Source organism: Anolis carolinensis, chromosome 2, assembly GCF_035594765.1.
Source record: "Anolis carolinensis isolate JA03-04 chromosome 2, rAnoCar3.1.pri, whole genome shotgun sequence".
Classification (NCBI taxonomy): domain Eukaryota; kingdom Metazoa; phylum Chordata; class Lepidosauria; order Squamata; family Dactyloidae; genus Anolis; species Anolis carolinensis.
The window spans coordinates 35,831,392-35,851,493 of NC_085842.1; the positions used below are offsets into that span (position 1 = coordinate 35,831,392).

A 20,102-nucleotide genomic window follows, 5' to 3' on the forward strand; every position below is an offset into this window, starting at 1 on the left:
ACCTATTACTCAACTATTCTTCAAAAACAAGACCTGGCTTTTAAAAATGGGCACAGGATGAATACGCCATGACTTGCTTTTCCTCGGCTTTGTTCTCTAAGCATAATTCGGGTGGCCGGCTCCCAGACAAAAGAGTCACTTTGGGTGAAGGGGCAAACTGAGTACCAACCATAGCAGCCCATGCCAGCTGGACAGAGCAGCTGTTCCATGCTTCATGTTGTGCGACTCCTAATTGAACCAGACTCTGGAGCTTGATCGCTGCATTCTGTAACATCCTGGAGGCAGGAGATATAAAAAGGATGTTAAAACATTGTGCAAAGAGCAGTAATCAATTACCTTTGTATTTTTCAGCAGCTATACTTTTTAAAAAAACAACAACTGCCTATTTGTCTGTGGTGGTGCTAGCATGAAAAATAGAAAGTTGGTTTATATACTAATGTGATTGAAAGAGGAGACATCTCAGTGATATTTTAAAACACATTGTGCACACAAACATACACATTGTATTGATGTTAGTGTGACCATCTTCAGTAATTAGGTGGCAGGCTCTCTCTCTAGCCAAAAAAGTTCACTATCCCTATCTCAACATCACATTATTTTTTGATGTAGCCCCCGTGGCACAATGGGTTAAACCCTTGTGCCAGCAGGACTGATGTCTGACAGGTGAGCGGTTCGAATCTAGGGAGAGCGGGTGAGCTCCCTCTGTCAGCTCCAGCTCCCCATGCGGGGACATGAGAGAAGCCTCCCACAGGGATGGTAAAACATCAAACATCCGAATGTCCCCTGGGCAACATCCTTGCAGACGGTCAATTCTCTCACACCAGAAATGACTTGCAGTTCCTCAAGTCGCTCCTGACACACACAAAAAATATTCTTGATCTATTGTTATGTATCTCCAATTTGGAAATCCTGCTAATCCAAACAGATAGATGAATAAAACTTTGGGTTCCAGTCTTCATGACAACCTGAAGGCTCTTTGCTGGTAAGCGTCAATGTAAACATCAGGATTTAGAAAATCTCCTTTTTTCCAGGCTTGGCATTTTCCAAAGTTTTTGGAGGATAAGTAGGCAACTGATGAAGGGATAGGGTGGCCATCTTTTGCCATCCCAAAGCATTTTATCAGGAACCTAGCAAGAAAGAAAGTGAAAGCTGAGGCAAACAGTGAACCCAAATTATATTCTAAAGCCTTCAATTTTCAAGGACAAAGAAAATAAAAAAGATAATACCGCAATTCAGTGTGAGCAAGACAAAGCTTTGTACGTTCATAATACTAGAAAACTAGAAAATAGGTTCAGATGGAATTCACAATTGCAGTTATCAATGCATAAGCTAGATTTATGCATCCATCACTGATGTGTATCTACAATCCCTACATATTCAACAGTATAAGGAAAATGTAGGGCTCTTGAAATGTTAACTTCCTGAGCAGCAGCAGCGGTGACTAATGAGGGTCTGTTCTCTTATCAATTGGGAGCAGCAGACATGTTTCCAACCTCCCTATGAATTATATCTGATGCACGGAGAAATTGCAACAGGGATCTTGCTTCTGACTCTCATACTGGAGTTTGCAGGAGCATAGGAACATTAATTTGCTGCATTACAATCACAGGAGAACAGATTTGTCACTTGCAGCAGCTGCTGCCTGGTAAGGCATGTTTAGTGGGACTGAGCTATTAGACGCTACTTAAGTACACAGTGAAGATGGTTATGTAACTAATTAGATGATCAACAATCTTGTGCATTGTGTACAGATTGTAATGCAGAATCCTGAACAACTTTGATTACTCAACATAACGAATATGTTATACTTTTATTGAGAAGAAGCTTCAAAAACTTATAACCAGGCTCTTCAGGATAGAAAAGAGTTTTGATGCAACCAGAGGAGTACCTATAGTGGTTTCCTCCCATGCACTTACTGGCACAAGAGTATGTTTTCTTAGTCCTTTCTTTAAGTGCTACCCTTACTCAAGTTCTCCATTTCATAACTGATATGAAGAAGTGGAAGAAAGAGCTTTGTCTACTAGTCCAAGGCAGAAATAAATAAATAAATAAATAAATAAATAAATAAATAAATAATAATAATAATTCTTTCCCATCTCTCCCCATGGCTCGAGGCGGGACACAGCACAGTCAAAAACACAAAAAAAACTACAAAAATTCTACAAACACACATATTAAAATGCAGTTCCATCAAAGATACATATCAAAGCATTTCTGTAAAATACACATTAATACGTTTCATACATTAATACACATTAATAATATATCCCTCTACTGATTTAAAAAAAGGAATCCTAAATCTAAAAAGTCTTAAAATGTTGTGTTTGAACCTGTGGCTTTCACCACTCACGGATTCTGGGGTTTGCAATCAAAAAATAAATTTTCACATACTGTAAAATTTATTTATTTATTTATTTATTACAATATTTATATCCCGCCCTTCTCACCCAACAGGGGACTCAGGGCGGCTTACAATAAAACACATACCGTATATACTTGAGTATAAGCTGACCCGAATATAAGCCGAGGCACCTAATTTTACCACAAAAAAACTGGGAAAACACTGACTCCAATATAAGCCGAGGGTGGTAAATTTCAGAAATAAAAATAGATACCAATAAAATTACATTAATTGAGGCAGCAGTAAGTTAAATGTTTTTGAATATTCACATAAAGCTCAAATTTAAGATAAGACTCTCCAACTCTGATCAAATCATTATTCTCATCTTCTTCAATGTCAATGTGCTTATGTATCCTTTTAATAATAATAGAGTAAAATAATACATGTAATAATAATAATAATAATAATAATCATAATAAATACAGGAAAATAATACATGTAATAATAGAGTAAAATAATAAATGGAATAATAATAATAGAGTGAAATAATATAATAATAATAATAATAATAATAATAATAATAATAATAATAGAGTAAAATAAATGTAATAGTAGCAACAATAATAGAGAAAAATAATAAATGTAATAATACCAATAATAATAGAGAAAAATAATAAATATACCATATATTCTTGAATATAAGCTGACCCAAATACAAGCCAACCAGGACCCTCACCCAAGTATAAGCCGAGGGGAGGTTTTTCAGTCTTAAAAAGAGGGCTGAAAAACAAGGCTTATATTCGAGTATATACAGTATATAAAAATTGTGTAATACACTATAAATCAGTTAAAAAATTATTAACTTACATCGGACATTCATAAAACGCATTATAAAATACACATAGGCATGTCCAAGTTTAAAAGACTGTGTCTGTCAATTGAGTTCCAGCGTACATAATAGTAATTAACGCTGCTAATTGTTATTCGAAAGCCTGGCCCCACAACCAAGTTTTAACCTTCCTATGCACTGGCAAGGTCCCAGACTCCAGACTAGGAGATATTTTAGGTGAAGTTACCTGGCTGTCTGCAAGAGGAGAACAGTGTTTTCACCCTCATAGGTGCACGAGGCAACCAGTCTAGTGTACAGGGAAGGGAGTCCGCTAAGAAGAGAGTATCCATGTCCTCCGCAAGCCTTTCGACACACCTCCACACCAGACGAGCTGTACTCTGTAGCTATCACTTTAATGCCTGAAGCAAGAGCATGAAGCTGCACATAACCAGAAAGACTGGTGTTAAGTAAGGACATTCCAACATTTATGTGAGCAAAATATTGGAGATACTATAAAAAGACTGAACAATGTCTCCAACTGACCTAGTTTCTGAGTTAATGAAAGTTAAATTTATGTTACCATATATTATTTCCTACTATCCTGTTACGAACCTTATATCCATGAGTTATTTTAATGCCTGAATTAGTTTTACATACTCTGTGGTTCTGACATAGGTTACAAGATTAAATGAAATGAATTTCTTTAGAATCCAGGCAAAGCTCTTAACTGTAGTTAGAGCAAGTCCTGTTGATTCCAATGGGAGAATGTTAAACACAGACACTCTTGCTCACTGAAATCAATAAGTCTCTTTTTCTGAAAAGCTAAGCATCATTGTTATAGGACATTAATGAAGCTTAAAAGCATTCAACATTAACCAGACAATGCCCAGTACTTGAAGCCATGTGGGTTGCTATTTCAAAATAAGCCAGCATATGATTATATCCAGAAACCACAGTGCTGCAGAGATGTGCAAAGCTAATAGTACACTGCTCTGGAAAGTGCACTACTTTAGACAGCTGGGATGGATGGTATGTGTATGCACTCTTTGTATATGAAGTGATAGGCTCTCGGGAAACTGAACTTGCGATTAGAGCTCATTCAGACATGCAGTAAGAGTACATAGCGTACACAATATATATTTATCGAATTTTTTCTTTCTTTTTAAAAAATATAGCTATATTTCAAATATAGCTATATATATAAATGTACTGTCTGCTTAACAACAAAATCACTGGGCCAAATCACATCAAATTTGGCCACAAAATTAATTATTTCCAAGGAGTGACCACCGATTAAAAAAAAAAACCCAGACAAGGCCAGAAATATCCCCCCCCAAAAAAATCCACTTTGCGCATGTACAAGAAATGTTACGCTTGCCAGTAGGCTGTTAGGAATTGTAAGAGTTGGAAGTCCAAAACACCCAGAGGGCCGAAGTCTGCCTGTGCCTGGTATATATGTCCCCCTCTCTTCCACACACACACATCAAATGATTGACAGTTCTTGTTTATTCCTTCCACATTACCTCTGGAAGCTGGTCAAACTTTCCTTCTTTAGTGTCTGTGTAGGCTTTATCAAAAACCTCCTGTAGATAACTGCTAACAAAGTGAAAGGCATAGGCAGTTGCCAGCTGAGGAAGGAGCTTCTGTTGCTGAGTTTGATAGTCAAGAATCTTTGCCTCTGGGTCTCTAAGGGAAGGAAACATGATTGGTTATCAACAGGAATAATTTGTTAATTGACCCTGTCCTTTCACCTCCATCTATACCCAGCTATTGCACATAGAAGGCTATTGGTTATTGTGAGTATTTTTGTTGAATTTTACATGCCTTGGATTTTATATGTTTATGTTTTAAATGTACCTTGTTGTATTTTGCGGTGTATTTTAGGCTTGGTCCCCATGTGAACTGCCCAAGTTCCCTCAGGGAGATGGGGTGGGATATAAGAATAAAGTATTATTATTATTATTATTGTATGACACAGCAAACAAGATAGATATGCTGGATTTCGTATTACAAAATCACAAGTTGAACACTTCCCAAGTGTCTGGGACTGTGTGATGTATTTTCGGATGATGCGTGCAGATCCCAGTAGGGTGACCTTTTGCAGTTGGTAGATCGTAATTTTGTCAATGTCTATTGTTTCCAAATGCCGGCTGAGATCTTTTGGCACGGCACCCAATAATATAATAATAAAACTATTATTATTATTATTATTATTATTATTATTATTATTATTATTATTATTATTATTATTATTAATGTGAACAAGACCAGGACATTTTTGCAGATTTTGTGGTTTAAAAAAATTCTGTTCCTGAATGTAGCTGTGCCTGGCTCTGGGTCACTATCTGTGCCCTCTGAATTAGCCTGGTACTTTGAGATGTGGTTGACAACACTGCCCTGTTGAACTGAAAAGTTACTGTCATTTCAATCAGTTTCTCCATGTATAACACTATGCAACACGTTTTTTTGTTCCTGGGTTATAAATGTCATTTCTTAATTGGTTCTATCATCAAAACATGGGGAAAGTTTATTAAACTGGCCAAACTTTGTTTCTACAGGACATCCTGCAGCCAATTTTGCTATAGTTTTTCAATGAACATCTCAAAGCCTCAACCAATTCAACATAGGTTGCTGTGAGTTTTCCAGGCTTTATGGCCATATTCCAGAAGCATTCTTTCCTGACGTTTCACCTGCATCTATGGCAGGCATCCTCAGAGGTTGTGAGGTCTGTTGGAAACTAGGCAAGTGGGGTTTATATATTTGTGGAATAGTGTCCAGGGTGGGAGAAAGAACTCTTGTCAGTTTGAGGCAGGTGTAATGTTGCGATTGGCCATCTTGATTAGCACTGAATAGCCTTTCAGCTTCAAGGTCTGGCTGCATACTGCCTGGGGGAATCCTTTGTTGGAAGATATTAGCTGGCCCTGATTGATTTATGTCTGAAATTACTCTGTTTTCTGAGTGGTGTTTTTTTTTATTTACTGTTCTGATTTTAGAATTTTTTAATACTGGTAGGCAGTAAGCAGCCAAACCTTGAAGCTCAAAAGCTATTCAATACTAATCAAAATGGCCAATTGCAACATTCACATCTGCCTCATACAGATAACATTCCACAGATATATAAATCCCAATGGCCTATTTTCCAACAGACCTCACAACCTCTGAGGATGCCTATCATAGATGCAGGTGAAACGTCAGGAGATAATGCTTCTGGAACATGGTCATACAGCCTGGAAAACTCACAGCAACCCAGTGATTCCAGCCATGAAAGTCTTCGACAACTCAATTCAATGTAGCTTGTGGCAGCCAGAAAAGTTAAGTTTCTTGAGTATAACAACTATTTTCAAAGTAAGTATGGTACAATTAAACAGGAAATAAGACTTTCAAACCAGGAACAGAAACATTTCAAATTCTGTTACGTAGTGTAATGGGAAAAGTGACAGAGGAGAAGGATGCCCTCTTGACTGAAACCATACCATACCCAGGCTTTAACTCCGACTGCCGGCGCACTGCAGAATATCGGATTGCAATGGTGCATGCCTTCATCAGAATTATAACAACTTCCCTCTGAATCATGGCTACACGAACTACTATCATAGTCAAGTAGTTAATCTTGTCAGTCCCTTGTTTCTTACACTGACCATCTGGCAAGACCTGGAAAAAGATGAAATTTGAAACATGAAAATAAATGAGGAGGTACAGAGGGACCGGTGTACCTTGTGCGATAATCAATGCTCTGTAGATTAAATGTATGGAGTTTGTTAATAGCTTGCCTGTTTCAGTAACTGTCAGGAACAAAATGCTACATTTCTAATAAAGACGATTTTTGAGAATAAAGTACGGGTTTTTATTTCATGGGTAAGTAGGCTTCAAATGTGTGCATACTCCATCTCAACCACAGTCCATCAATCAATGCAAAAGGCACACATGTCGAACTCAAGGCCCAGGGCCTGAATCCAGCCCGACATGTCATTATATGTGGCCCTCCAGATGCTGGACTACAACTCCTGTATTCTTCATCATTAGATATCAGGACTCGAGCTAATGGGAGTTGGGATACAGGAACATCTGGAAGGTTGCAGTTTGTCCTGTTCAGTCAGGAGAGTGGGGTTTGGATTTAGATACAAAGCTAGTGACAATCCCCAACATTATACAAAAATTCCTTAACAGATAATGGAATCACATGAACATGAAAACCTGTGAAACGGTTCTGATAAACCAATTTGATCCCTTTTTCCAACTATACCTGGGAGAATCTGGCCAACATGTTTTCTCTTGGGACCCGAACATTTTTCAGCACAAGGAAGCCATTGTCAACATTCTCAAAGTTCATTTTCGGACCGATATCCCCGACCGTTACTCCTGAGGAACAATGGGAGCAATGAGAAACATTTACAAGGTTAGACACTGCCAGATATACACCAGGTTGCACACAGGTTGAAGTCTTTTGTACTTTATTAGGAAATAGAAAATAAATAGTTCTTCCAAAAGCAAAGTAAAGTTCCAAAAAACTGTTACAAAACAAGGCTTCAAAGAATAATCCAAGAAATCATAAGAAATAGACAAGGTCCCATTAGAGCATGACAAAGTCCTATGACCATGAATACACTAAGGCTGCAAGATCATCCAGGAAAACGAGAGCTTGCTTCTTGACTTGAGCAAGAAGTTGCTTTGACAAAGGTTTGTCTCCCAACACACTGTTTTAATACCCTTTCCATAGCATGAAAGCATTTCTTTGGCCTCTGGCCTCTTTCTTGTTTGCTATTCTCACACTCCTTCGAACCCTGAATTCCAAACGGCCAGCTCAATCTAGAGATTCCGTTTAATCAAGGCCAGCCAGCTCGTTAGCATCTATCTGCATGCTATCAGACTGAGAACTGTCCTCCTTTTCTGAGTCAATTTGCACCGGGCTAGTTTCAGTATCAACATCATTCCCTGCTGTGGGAAAAACTCCCTGTCCCTCATCTTCTACAACAGGGACACTCTGAACCTGAATTCCATAATTCCCATCAGAGTAATGTTGAATCTGAATCCCATAATCCCCATCAGAGTCATTCTGAGGTTCTAGCTGAGTCACAACAGATATCATGTTGCACTATGTGTGTTATTTCCGAGTTTGGTAATAGCAATATGCTAGGCAGCCCGATTTTGGAATTGCTTGGCAGAGACATGAAATATAGAAGGCTTACTGCAATTGAGGACAGTAGTGGCGCAGTATGTTAAAGCGCTGAGCTGCTGAACTTGCAGACTGAAAGGTCACAGGTTCGAATTTGGGGAGCGGATTGAGCGCTCACTGTTAGCTCCAGCTTCTGCCAACCTAGCAGTTCGCAAACACGCAAAATGTGAGATCAATAGGTACCGCTCCAGTGGGAAGGCAACGGTGCTCCATGCAGTCATGCCGACCACATGACCTTGGACGTGTCTACGGACAATGCAGGGTCTTAGGCTTAGAAATGGAGATGAGCACCAACTTCCAGAGTTGGACACAACTGGACTTAATGTCAGGGGAAAACCTTTACCTTTACCTACTGTTATTGAAGATGAGACCACAACTAGCACAGCAGGTTAGGGCCACGACTAGCACAGTGGGTTAACTGCCAGCTACAGAAGATCTTGCCAACTGGAAGGTTGGCAGTTCAAGCCACAGACGGGGTGAGATTGCGCCGTCAGCCTAGCTTCTGCCTACCTAGCAGTTCGAAAACAGCAATGTGAGTAGATAAATAGATACCGCTTTAGCGGGGAGGTAAAAGGCGCCCCTGAAAAACATGCTAGTAGGAAGGTGTCCATGAACAACAAAGCTCTTCAGCAAATATCATCAAGCATTTTAATCTATGCCCATAGGATGCCATTCCTATCTTTATTCCAGTTAGCCTTCAAAAATGACAGAACTCACAGATTCCCTGAACCACAAAAAACAAAATTTATGTTTTTCTACCATTCTATAACATGCATTTTGTGATTAGGATTTTTGCCAAGTGCGAAAAATGTTATGGGTCTAAAATTGAAATGAGAATGTATTTGCAACCTAAGCTGCTGTAGGGCAGGTTTGTTTTAGTGGTTAATTTAATGGAATGAAGTAGCGCAATTCAAACATAAACCTAAAATCCTGGACATTATGCATGAATAATTATGAGATCATAGTTAAAAAAAAGTATGAATGTTAAAAACCTTGGCCCTCTCAGGCTCAGAAAGGGGTGACATTTTCTCCTGTTCTTTCCAAGAGAAACATCTGGAAGTTTAAATTCTTCCATCCTAATTCCACCCAGATATGAAAGACCATATATCATATATTATTTTAATGAGTCAATATTTCACCATTTTCACATTTATGTGGTCTTTATGATTTTGTGCCACCTCCTAGAAAACTCTCTTACAATCAAAACATGTCAAGCTTTCCATTAATAAAATATCACCTTGTAGTACATTCAAATCTGTATCTTTCAAGTACAATTTACACATCTAAACCGTTCAGTATTGTGTATAACATTATAACAGTCACAATATACAAACAAGGAAATGAATGGGGCTTTTAAAACTTTTCCACTTGGTATCCCATTTTGGCCCAAGAAATTTTTACATGACCCCAAGTATATAGCTATACAAAATAGGTATAAAAATCAAACATTTACTGATACAATCCAGTATTTGCACAGCTGAATAGAGATGTGCGTGAATTTTTTTCCTTCGTGCTATTGTTTTGTTTCGACCATTCAACTACACAAAACAAATGATGACAGTTTCGTAGGAAACGAGAGGCAACACGAAAATGAAAGCCGCACAGTCATCGTGCTTGCTTTCGTTTTCCTTTCGTTTCAGCCCCGTAACAATAAGCAGGTACTGACAGAGGGCTGCGTTCCCATTACAGCTGATGTGTACCAGTGGGTGTTAATAATAATATTAATATAAATAACGATAGTTACTCTAGGACCCTAAGCTGAGTCTGAGAGAAATCTGCTTCCCATGACATCTGATGTGTACTAATGGGTCTTAATATTAATAACAATAGTTACTCTGGGACCCTAAGCAGAGTCTGAGAGAGGACTGCTTCCCCATGACAGCTGATGTGTGCCACTGTTATTGTTATTAATAACAATAGTACTCTGGGGAAGACCCAAACATTTTAAAAGTTAGTGGGCTAAAAGGGGTTGAAATGCCCTCTGTGTGTGGCGATTTTCACCCTCTAGCCCAAAACCCGAGGGGGGGGGGGAGATCTTCGGAAGCCCTCCCATTGCAGCCAATGGTCTGAAAGTTTTCATTTTTTCGTAAGACAAACAAAAATTCTGTTCATATAGGCAACCCATTTTTGTTAGCAGGAACAAATGTGAAAATGAGATGAAACGAATGAAACTACACAAAACGAACAGCAATTCCATACAAAAGCACAACACTACAGCTGAAGCATCTTCTGCAAAGTCCACTGTGAACACTGAACAACAGATTGATGGAAATGCCTAAAACATTCACTAGGTGGCATTCAGAATTTTTTTTATTGTTGCCAAATTTTTCATAACCCTAACATTGAGCTGAGGAGCCCCCATTTGGAGCCATGGCCCACAGTTTAAGAACCAATGTTTTATTGAATGAGTCTGGTGCCTTGAGATGGCCTGGAGTTTGTCACCTGGCAATGGAGAATGATCTCGGAGGCTGCGGATCTGCATTAGGAATGGATGCATGCCGTATGACTTTCCATTGAGGTAAAGCTGAGCAAAAACCACAGCGTGAGTCGCCGTTCTTCCCACTGTAAGTCAGAAGAATACAGGAGAAACAAAGGGTTCCCATTAGCTTGAAAATACAACCAGTTAATTTCATACCTTTGATTATACCATCGGTAACAATTCTTGTTAACAGATGAAACTGACTTTAAAGATAGAGACAAGACAAATGAAATGCCCGAAGCATTAATCAGAAGGTTTGCTTCTTTAATTATTTTTATTTTATCCTGATATGGGACTTAACTGAGCTTACAGGGCTGGTTGAAACAAAACTTAGCTGGGAAAAAATGTATATGGTTCACCTCTCATATCTGCAAGGGATACGTTTCTGAACTTACTGTGGAAATAGGAAGCTGTGGCTAATCGTAAAGCCCAAGTTTGCCCATGCTTGATCTACACCGTAGAATTAATGCAGTTTGACACCACTTTAACTGCCTTGGCTCAATGCTATATAATCCTGGGAGCTGTAACTTGATGAGGCACCAACATTCTTGGGCAGAGAAGGCTTGTGGTGGGGGAAAGCAATGTTTTGAAGCATTTTAAAATTGTGCCAAGTTTGGAAAGCACATGAATAGTGTATACCCTGTTTTCAATTACATTTGTGCTCTTCAAAGCCTTTGAGAAGCATGACTCTGCTTTATATCATAGCTTTCGTGGCCACTGGTATGTTGCTGAATTTTAACAGCATCTCTCCCCAGGAGGGGTCCATTGGCTCATAGGAACTGCTAGGACTGAACAATTTTCAAAGGAGTCAGTTTATTAGGCTCCACTAAGGAGTGCATCTCTTACAGTTTTAGCCACATTTCAGAAACTAGGGAGACACCCAAAGGAAAACCTATAATGTAATGTTCAGGTGGAATCACCTTTCCTGTAATTTGAACCCACTGCTCAGAGTCCTAGTATTTGGCTATCTACTTACAGTCTCCTGGCCACCACTTCATAGCAGAGAGGGTTGGGGTGTTGAGAATAAATTCCTGAGTGGCAACATCAAAAGTGGCGGTCGTCTCCAATCCCCGAAGGTACGTTCCTTGACAAAAAAATGGTAGAGAAACATGGCTTACCAAAGCACCATAGGATCAGCATCAGCAGCCACAGATCCCAAATGGACGCTCCTCAGGATTAATTAGGACCAACCTTCTTCTTGTCCACAACTCCACTTTTGCAGCAATGCCACTCAAAACCAAACTTTTATATTTTGTGTCCTTTGAAGCCTGAGACCACTGCCAAACATCAATTTGTATGTGTTGTCAAAGGCTTTCATGACTGGAATCACTGGGTTGCTATGAGGTTTCCGGGCTGTATGGTTATGTTCCAGAAGCATTCTCTCCTGACGTTTCACCCACATCTACGGCAGCCATCCTCAGGGGTTGTAAGGTCTCACAACCTCTGAGGATGCTTGCCATAGATGTGGGCGAAACGTCAGGAGAGAATGCTTCTAGAACATGGCCATACAGCCTGGAGAACTCACAGCACAGCAGTCAATTAGTATGTTTGAACTTGTCTTCTTAGATCTTTATCACTAACACTCACTTTAAAAAAAAATAGGGCTGAGATCTGACCTGTATCGCCAGGCATAGGCTGGATCTACACTGCCATATAATCCAGATTATCAAATCAGATAATCCAGATTGTCTGCTTTAAACTGGATTATATGAGTCTACACAGCCATATAATCCAGTTCAAAGCAGATAATCTGGCTTTTATATGGCAGTGTAGAAGGGGCCCTAGGCTCCTTCTACAGTGGATTATATGGCAGTGTAGACTCGGGATGAATCTACTGGATTATATTGTAGGCTCAGGATGGATCTACATTGCCACATAAAATCCAGATTATATGCTTTGAACCAGATGATATGGCTGTGTAGTCTCATATAATCTTGTTCAGAGTAGGTACTGGATTATCTGCTTTGATAATCTAGATTATCGGGCAGTATAGAAGGGGCCAAGACTGGGCCAATGATGGAGGTGTATGTATTTTTCACAATGTTGTCGAGTTCTCAAAAGGAATGAAAACAGTTGCTTTAATTTACTTGCCACTTGTTATAATAGCACAAGGCTCAGCATGAGCCAGTGCTTGAAGCATGGGATAGTCTTCCTCTAATATTACTGAGGACATACCTCTTGACTATAAAATAAAGTTGCAGCAGCATCACAAAAATAGTAAAATTATCTTGCATGAAGTTATCATTCTACTGCAATGCAACAATTATACCTTAGTTACTGAGAATTACTTATAAACTACTGTACTTATAAATAACTAATTACTTTAGATCTTTGTACGCACCCTCATACATACACTCCTCCTTTTTTTTTTTTTTGCTAAAAAAGAGATTAATAATAATAATAATAATAATAATAATAAACCAGTGCAAGTGGTCCCGGTGGTGATGGGCACACTGGGTGCCATGCCAAAAGATCTCAGCTGGCATTTGGAAACAATAGGCATTGACAAAATTACGATCTACCAACTGCAAAAAGCCACCCTACTGGGATCTGCACGCATCATCCGAAAATACATCACACAGTCCTAAACGCTTGGGAAGTGTTCGACTTGTGATTTTGTGATATGAAATCCAGCATGTCTATCTTGTTTGCTGTGTCATACAATAAAATAATAATAATAATAATAATAATAATAATAATAATAATAATAATAATAATTTTATTCTTGTATTTCGCCCCATCTCCCCGAAGGGATTCAGGGCGGTTCACACGGGGACCAAGCACAATAATACACAATAAAATACGCCAACATAGGTACATTTATCCAACCTTCGCTTGTCCAACGTTCTGTATTATCCAACGCAGTCTAGCTTTTAGTAGTCAATATTTTTGTAGTCAATGTTTTCAATACATTGCGATGTTTTGGTGCTAAATTCGTAAATACAGTAACTACTACATGACGTTACCATATATTGAACTGCTTTTTCTGACAATTTGTTGTAAAACATGATGTTTTGGTGCTTAATTTGTAAAATCATAACGTAATTTGGTGTTTAATAGGCTTTTCCTTAATCCCTCCTTATAATCCAACATTTCTGCTTATCCGTTGTTCTGCCGGCTCGTTTATGTTGGATAAGCAAGACTCTACTGTAACATGTAAATGCAAATACCTAGCTTCATGGATATGTAGAGCGACAGCACAGAAAACTTACCATGTCCCAATTCAGTTTGGGCATAGGTTCCTGCGATGTAAAACTTTTGCGCTAAAGGGACCCACTTGGCAATCTGTTCATCCGTGCCCAAACCCAAAATGCTCTTCACAAAGACTTGGTGCACGTTAAATGCCAAATCACTACTAAGACTTCTGCAAAAAGATATACAGTACAGTTATGTTCCAGACACTGAGGTGAAAATGGATTCAAGTGTCAGAGAGGGCTGTTTTAAGGCAGGAAGAGGAAGAAAAGGAAAGTCTTTGCCTGCCAGCAAAAGGAAAGCAGGGAGGAGACCACTCATAGAAGTGCTCTCTTTCTCTCTCCAGAATGAAGAGGAGCCATTGGTAAGCACCTTTGGTTGAATGGTTAGAGATACAGCACTGCCTAGCTCACTGCTTCTTAAACTCTAGTTCCTGACCCCAAATGGAATGCCCTTAGCTCAGTGTTGGGTTCATGAAAAAAACTGGCAATAGTAATATCACCAAGGCCAAAGCCAGCAATTTTTTGGGTGGGGTGGGGTGGGGTGGGTGGGTGGGTGTTGAAGCTTTTTTAGTGAATCACGATGAGTAGTTCCATAACTCAAAATAATTTAGAAATCAGGCTCCATCGATAAACTTCAGTGGACACTCATGGGGATTTGGTTAATCAGTTAAAATTCATGAGGAAACCAGTTTTTTTTAAACCTGACAAAATTTGGGAGGGGGGGGGGTTGAACCCCTAAACCACCTCCTTGTTTACAGCCCTGAATATCATCAATTTACACAAATCTGTTAGCAACAACCTGCAGTGTTTCCAGTGAACTATGCAGAAGATGTCCGAGCTGTGCTCCGAAAACAGGGAAATCAGCCTGTTTAGCAAGCCTTTCAAATGCAGATTTGTTATCAGCCTTTGGAATGCCTTCCCCAAAGAGAGGGGAGGGCTGTGGCTCAGGCTGTTGAGCAGCTGCAATAAATCACTCTGACCATGAGGTCATGAGTCGAGGCCAGCCCGTGGCGGGGTGAGCACCTGTCAATTAAAAATAAAAAATAGTCCCTTCTCGTTGCTGACCTAGCAACCCGAAAGATAGTTGCATCTATCAAGTAGGAAATAAGGTACCACTTATAAAAAAAAGTGGGGAGGCAAGTTTAACTAATTTACGACCTGGAATGAGGAAAAGCCGTCAGAGTGGATGATGAAGCAGCTGCTCCCCTCTGTGGCCAGAATCGAACATCCCCTCAGAAGAAGGTTAAATTGCCTCTGCGTCTGTCTGTCTCGGTTTCTGTTTGATGTGTTTATGGGCATTGAATGTTTGCCCTATGTGTGTATAATGTGATCCCCCCTGAGTCCCCTTCGAGGTGAGAAGGGCGGAATATAAATACTGTAAATAAAATAAATAAATAAAATAAGGCTAGCCCCGTCAATATCCTCTTTCTGCAGGGAGCTGAAAACCTGATGGTTCCAGCAGGTCTTTGAAAATGATTAGTTCCAGTTCCTACCCTGGCTCTTGGCTAGGACCCTATTTGTACATTACCCGCCTCCCGGCCCAATACAATGTTGCACTAGTCTAACCTTAGGGTAAATTTTAAATGAATAGGTTGTGTTAAATAATAACGGTGTTGATGTTTTATTATGGTTGTGTTGTATGTTCTTGTTTTGATAATTGAATGTTTTACCTATGGTGGAAACCACCTTGAGTCCCTTTGGGGAGATAGAACGGTACTCAAATAAAGTTTATTTATTTTTTATTATCAATAAATGTCATAACTAAAAAAAACAGGGTGAGACAACAAGAAGTGAGAGAAATCTATCCCTCAGAAGGGAAATTCCCCCCCGAAAGAGTTATCATGAGGAAAAGGAGTCTTCACTGAAGCGGTATCACCAATCCTTGTTTCCACAGCAAGTCAGATTTTCACAGGGACAGAAAATGAGGTGAAATGTTCTAAAGAGATGCTGGAGTTACTTACGCTGAAAAAAATGTTCCGACTTATGTACAAATTCAACCTAAGAATAAACCTACAGAACCTATCTTGTCCGTAACTTGGTGACTGCTTGTACTTATATACACGGGGTCTCGTAATAATTTCTCAGGTGGAAAAAGGGGTCACAAGAGGAAAGGTTTAAGGAGCCCTGATCTAGCCCATGTTTTAGTAGTTTGTTTTTAAGAATATTATGGGGGACTTTGTCAAATGCCTCATGGAAATCAAGGTGTGCTACATCCACAGCATTTCCTTCATATAATAAGATTGTAGTTTAGAGAGAAATTAAGGAGATTATTGCACAAGGCTTGTAACGCACATTAGGATGCACAAGGTTGCTGTCAAATCATCTCAAAGCAGTCTTCAACTCATGATCAAGCCTTTTAACGAATGGAGAGCTCCCATTTATATTCAGCAGAAAACACTTCCAAAGTATGTTGACCTGGTGGAATAAGTCAAAAGTGTTTCTGCAGCAAGTTTGGGAACAATGATGTGTGATTATAGGCATGTTGTGGCCATCATTTTCAACTGCAAGCAGCCAGAGGAAATGTCATACCCCAGCCACCTTTGGTTTCTGAACCTGATTCAGAAATGAACTTTGACCAGGATGAAGCTTATTCTGACCTTTTGCCTAGTCCGCAGAGCTCCTTTCAGTTACAGCTGCCGGCTGTTGATAGTTCAGATGCTTCTTTAATTGGGAGAGATACTGGAGATGTTACTCCCATGCCTGAACCAGATGTCCAGAGTTCCCCAGAGAATGTGCCCTTCAACCGAAGGGAGTTTCTCCATCGCCAGAGATCAGAAAAACAAGGGCTTCGAAGGAGTAACTGCTTGGCATTGCGAGGGGATTGTGGATAAGAAGATTCCCTTGGGAACCTTTGGGGAGTTTGGTTTCCCTTTGTTGGGATCTGATCTTCGTTCCATAAAAGTGTCTTGCACTGCAAACACTTTGCGGTGTCAACGTAGCAAATATCTAAGAACAGTTCACCGACTCTAGCTCCTGGTGTTTACCCAGCCAAGTTTCCTGTTCCTGGCGGCTAAGCCGAGCCGTGACTCCCGAGTACAACCAGAGTAAATCCTCTTTCTTGCTTTGTTCCTGAATCAAGTTTGATCTTGGCTTCGTCTCGTTCCTGCCTTGATATCCACGACTTCCTAGTGACTTTGGACCTTGTTATTCAGCCTTGTTTCCTTGTTCCCCATTCAAACTTTCCAACAGTTTCAGCGTGTTTCAGTTTTTGGACTTTGGACAATTATATTGGACATTTCTCTTCATATTTTTGGACTTATTCATACCTTTTCACAAAGGACTATTTCCCACTCATCCTTTCCACTTATGCATTCCTGAATTTATATTTGATTTAATAAAGATATTATATGATTATTGGTCTCTGTCTAGTTTCCAGTGCTCACGCTGCCTTGGGGTGCAACAGGAAACCTGTAAGCCATAACTTTCACATTCACTCCATTTACGTAATTTTTTAATTCAAGTAACTGTGCAGTTTTGCAGTTAATTCATAGGGATTTCAGTTCTTGATTAATCATGTCCTTATTCTTTGGAAAATTTTCTATGTTCATTTTGCAAATGTTCGAGCTCATACATGACCTTGTAGCCCAGAAAAAGGTTTGGCAGTCAGGAGTACATTTCCTTCTTGAAGAATAACAAAATGGGAAATGGCTTGAAATTGCAAAATGTATATTTAAAATATTTTTAATGTTTGTAGGGACCATGTTTGCACACCTGGAAAAGGGAGAAAGTAATTAACTGTGCAACTGAGAACTTTCACAAAGAACAAGCTGCAGTCTCACAAAATTGTGAATTTGTTCTTAGCTGCATTGAGTCTCTATATTGGGAAAAAGGCAGGATAAAAATAAACACTTGGATTAGTGAAAAATCTTCCAGAATGATAATAAATACGGGGACATGGACAAAAAAGGAGCAATGCATGGGTTGGAAGGTGTTACATTCAACTGCTGCAGGAACTTGAAAAAAAGTTTCAGTTAAATGTCTTCACAGAAAAATTGGTGTAATAAGAAAGGTGGTTATCTTGCTGTGATCCAACTCTCAGCATGACCAGTTTGCAAATCCAGAACCTGTTTTTAGGACCTTGGGTGGTAAGGTTCAAAAACCTGTCTGGCTGGCATCGCTTGTTTTTGAGAAACCCATGCTGACTTTTAGTATATTTAAGAGACACTTGTTTTTCTTTTTTATGATGCTGCCCGCAGTAACATTAGTTAGGTAATCCACAAATCAAGGACAGCATTTCGAAATATGACTTACGGTACATATTGTTATCACTGTCTGCTCTGATTAAAACCAGCATTTCCCTCAACTTACATACCTACTTAATTTTCCCCCCCAGTACTTGTTTGACTTGATAAACATGTGGGATCATGAGAACTGTGGTCCAAAAACCTCTGAAAGGCCACCTGCTGCCCATCCTTGTTTTGATGTGTGTTTACAGCTGGAGCTACACAATGTAATCCTGCATATCAGAATATTCCAAACATTTCATGTTGGTGGCACACTTTTTAGACATGCATTATTTCATGACACAGTAATTCAGTTTCACTATCACAGTTTCACTACCAAACCAGTAGTTAACCAAACACCTATAAGGGATGCAAACATATACATACAATGCAGTAACAAAATGTGTGGGCACACAACGTATCTCATGAAAACTTTTCATTTGTATATTATTTTAAGTATATGATTTATTGCTTACTGCAGCTGAGTTATTGCAGCTGGCACACTAACATGTTGCAACACAATCTGTAAAGCTTTGCTGTACATGTTTACACATGGAGGTCTAAGCAAAGTGTATACAAGTAGATATGGGGTTAAAATACCTCGAAATCTTCTTTTAGCTTAGTCATACTTCTTCTTCCCCTGTGATTTTAAATGTCAGTACAGTATTATCCCCTTCTTCACAAATTTAGTATTCACAGTTTCACTTACTCATGCTTCCTCCACCCCCAAGGGTTAATGGGCTTCTCTAGGTTTTTGGGTGCTAACTATAGTATACTTCCAACCCATATCAAAATATAAGGTTTACTATTATCCATGGTTTCAGGTATTCATAGGGTGGTCTTGGAACATGTCCATTGCAGATACTAGGATTAATACTGTACTGTTAGTGAAGTAACAAGGCCAAACTATTGTATGAGGTTTGTGGAGTAAATACATATGCCTTATTTTTCAGAAAACCTACTGGTTCCAGATCTACCACTGCAATATATCCCATACCCGCTTGGAGTTCAGGTCTTCTCCTTGGGGTGCGTCCACATTGTAGAATTAATACAGTTCGACACTTTCATTGCCATAGCTCAATGCTATGGAATCATGGGAGATGCACCAGCAATATTCAGCAGAGAACGCTGAAGACCTTGTAAAACTACAATTCCCATGATTCCAAAGCACTGAACCAGGGCAGTCATAGAATCATAGAATAGTAGAGTTGGAAGAGACCTCATGGGCCATCCAGTCCAACCCCCTGCTAAGAAGCAGGAAATCGCATTCAAAGCACCCCCGACAGATGGCCATCCAGCCTCTGCTTAAAAGTCTCCAAAGAAGGAGCCTCCACCACGGCCCGGGGGAGAGAGTTCCACTGTCGAACAGCTCTCACAGTCAGGAAGTTCTTCCTGATGTTCAGATGGAATCTCCTTTCCTGTAGCTTGAAGCCATTGTTCCGTGTCTAGGCTGCAGGGCAGCAGAAAACAAGCTTGCTCCCTCCTCCCTATGACTTCCCTTCACGTATTTGTACATGGCTATCATGTCTCCTCTCAGCCTTCTCTTCTGCAGGCTAAACATGCCCAGCTCTTTAAGCCGCTCCTCATAGGGCTTGTTCTCCAGACCCTTAATCATTTTAGTCGCCCTCCTCTGGATGCTTTCCAGCCTGTCAACATCTCCCTTCAACTGTGGTGCCCAAAATTGGACACAGTATTCCAGGTGTGGTCTGACCAAGGCAGAATAGAGGGGGAGCAGGACTTCCCTGGATCTAGACGCTATTCACCTATTGATGCAGGCCAGAATCCCGTTGGCTTTTTTAGCAGCCGCATCACATTGTTGGGGTGAAAGTGATGTCAAACTACATTCATTCTAGAGTGTAGCTA

The 20,102-nt window shown here is 39.7% G+C and overlaps 1 protein-coding gene across 2 annotated transcripts in view; it reads right to left on the reverse strand.

Annotated features, from left to right (window-relative positions):
- acox2 (acyl-CoA oxidase 2) overlaps window positions 1–20,102 on the reverse strand; it is a 38,993-nt gene that overhangs the window by 11,692 nt on the left and 7,199 nt on the right. For both annotated transcript variants that reach the window (XM_003217837.4, XM_016991681.2), the window contains exons 4-12: window positions 14,035–14,186; window positions 11,799–11,906; window positions 10,786–10,905; window positions 7,414–7,529; window positions 6,649–6,821; window positions 4,694–4,856; window positions 3,418–3,608; window positions 966–1,127; window positions 170–275 (exon numbers count right to left, since the gene is read on the reverse strand). In XM_003217837.4, coding sequence (XP_003217885.1) covers window positions 170–275; window positions 966–1,127; window positions 3,418–3,608; window positions 4,694–4,856; window positions 6,649–6,821; window positions 7,414–7,529; window positions 10,786–10,905; window positions 11,799–11,906; window positions 14,035–14,186 — 1,291 coding nt within the window. The remainder of the gene's footprint in view (window positions 1–169; window positions 276–965; window positions 1,128–3,417; window positions 3,609–4,693; window positions 4,857–6,648; window positions 6,822–7,413; window positions 7,530–10,785; window positions 10,906–11,798; window positions 11,907–14,034; window positions 14,187–20,102) is intronic.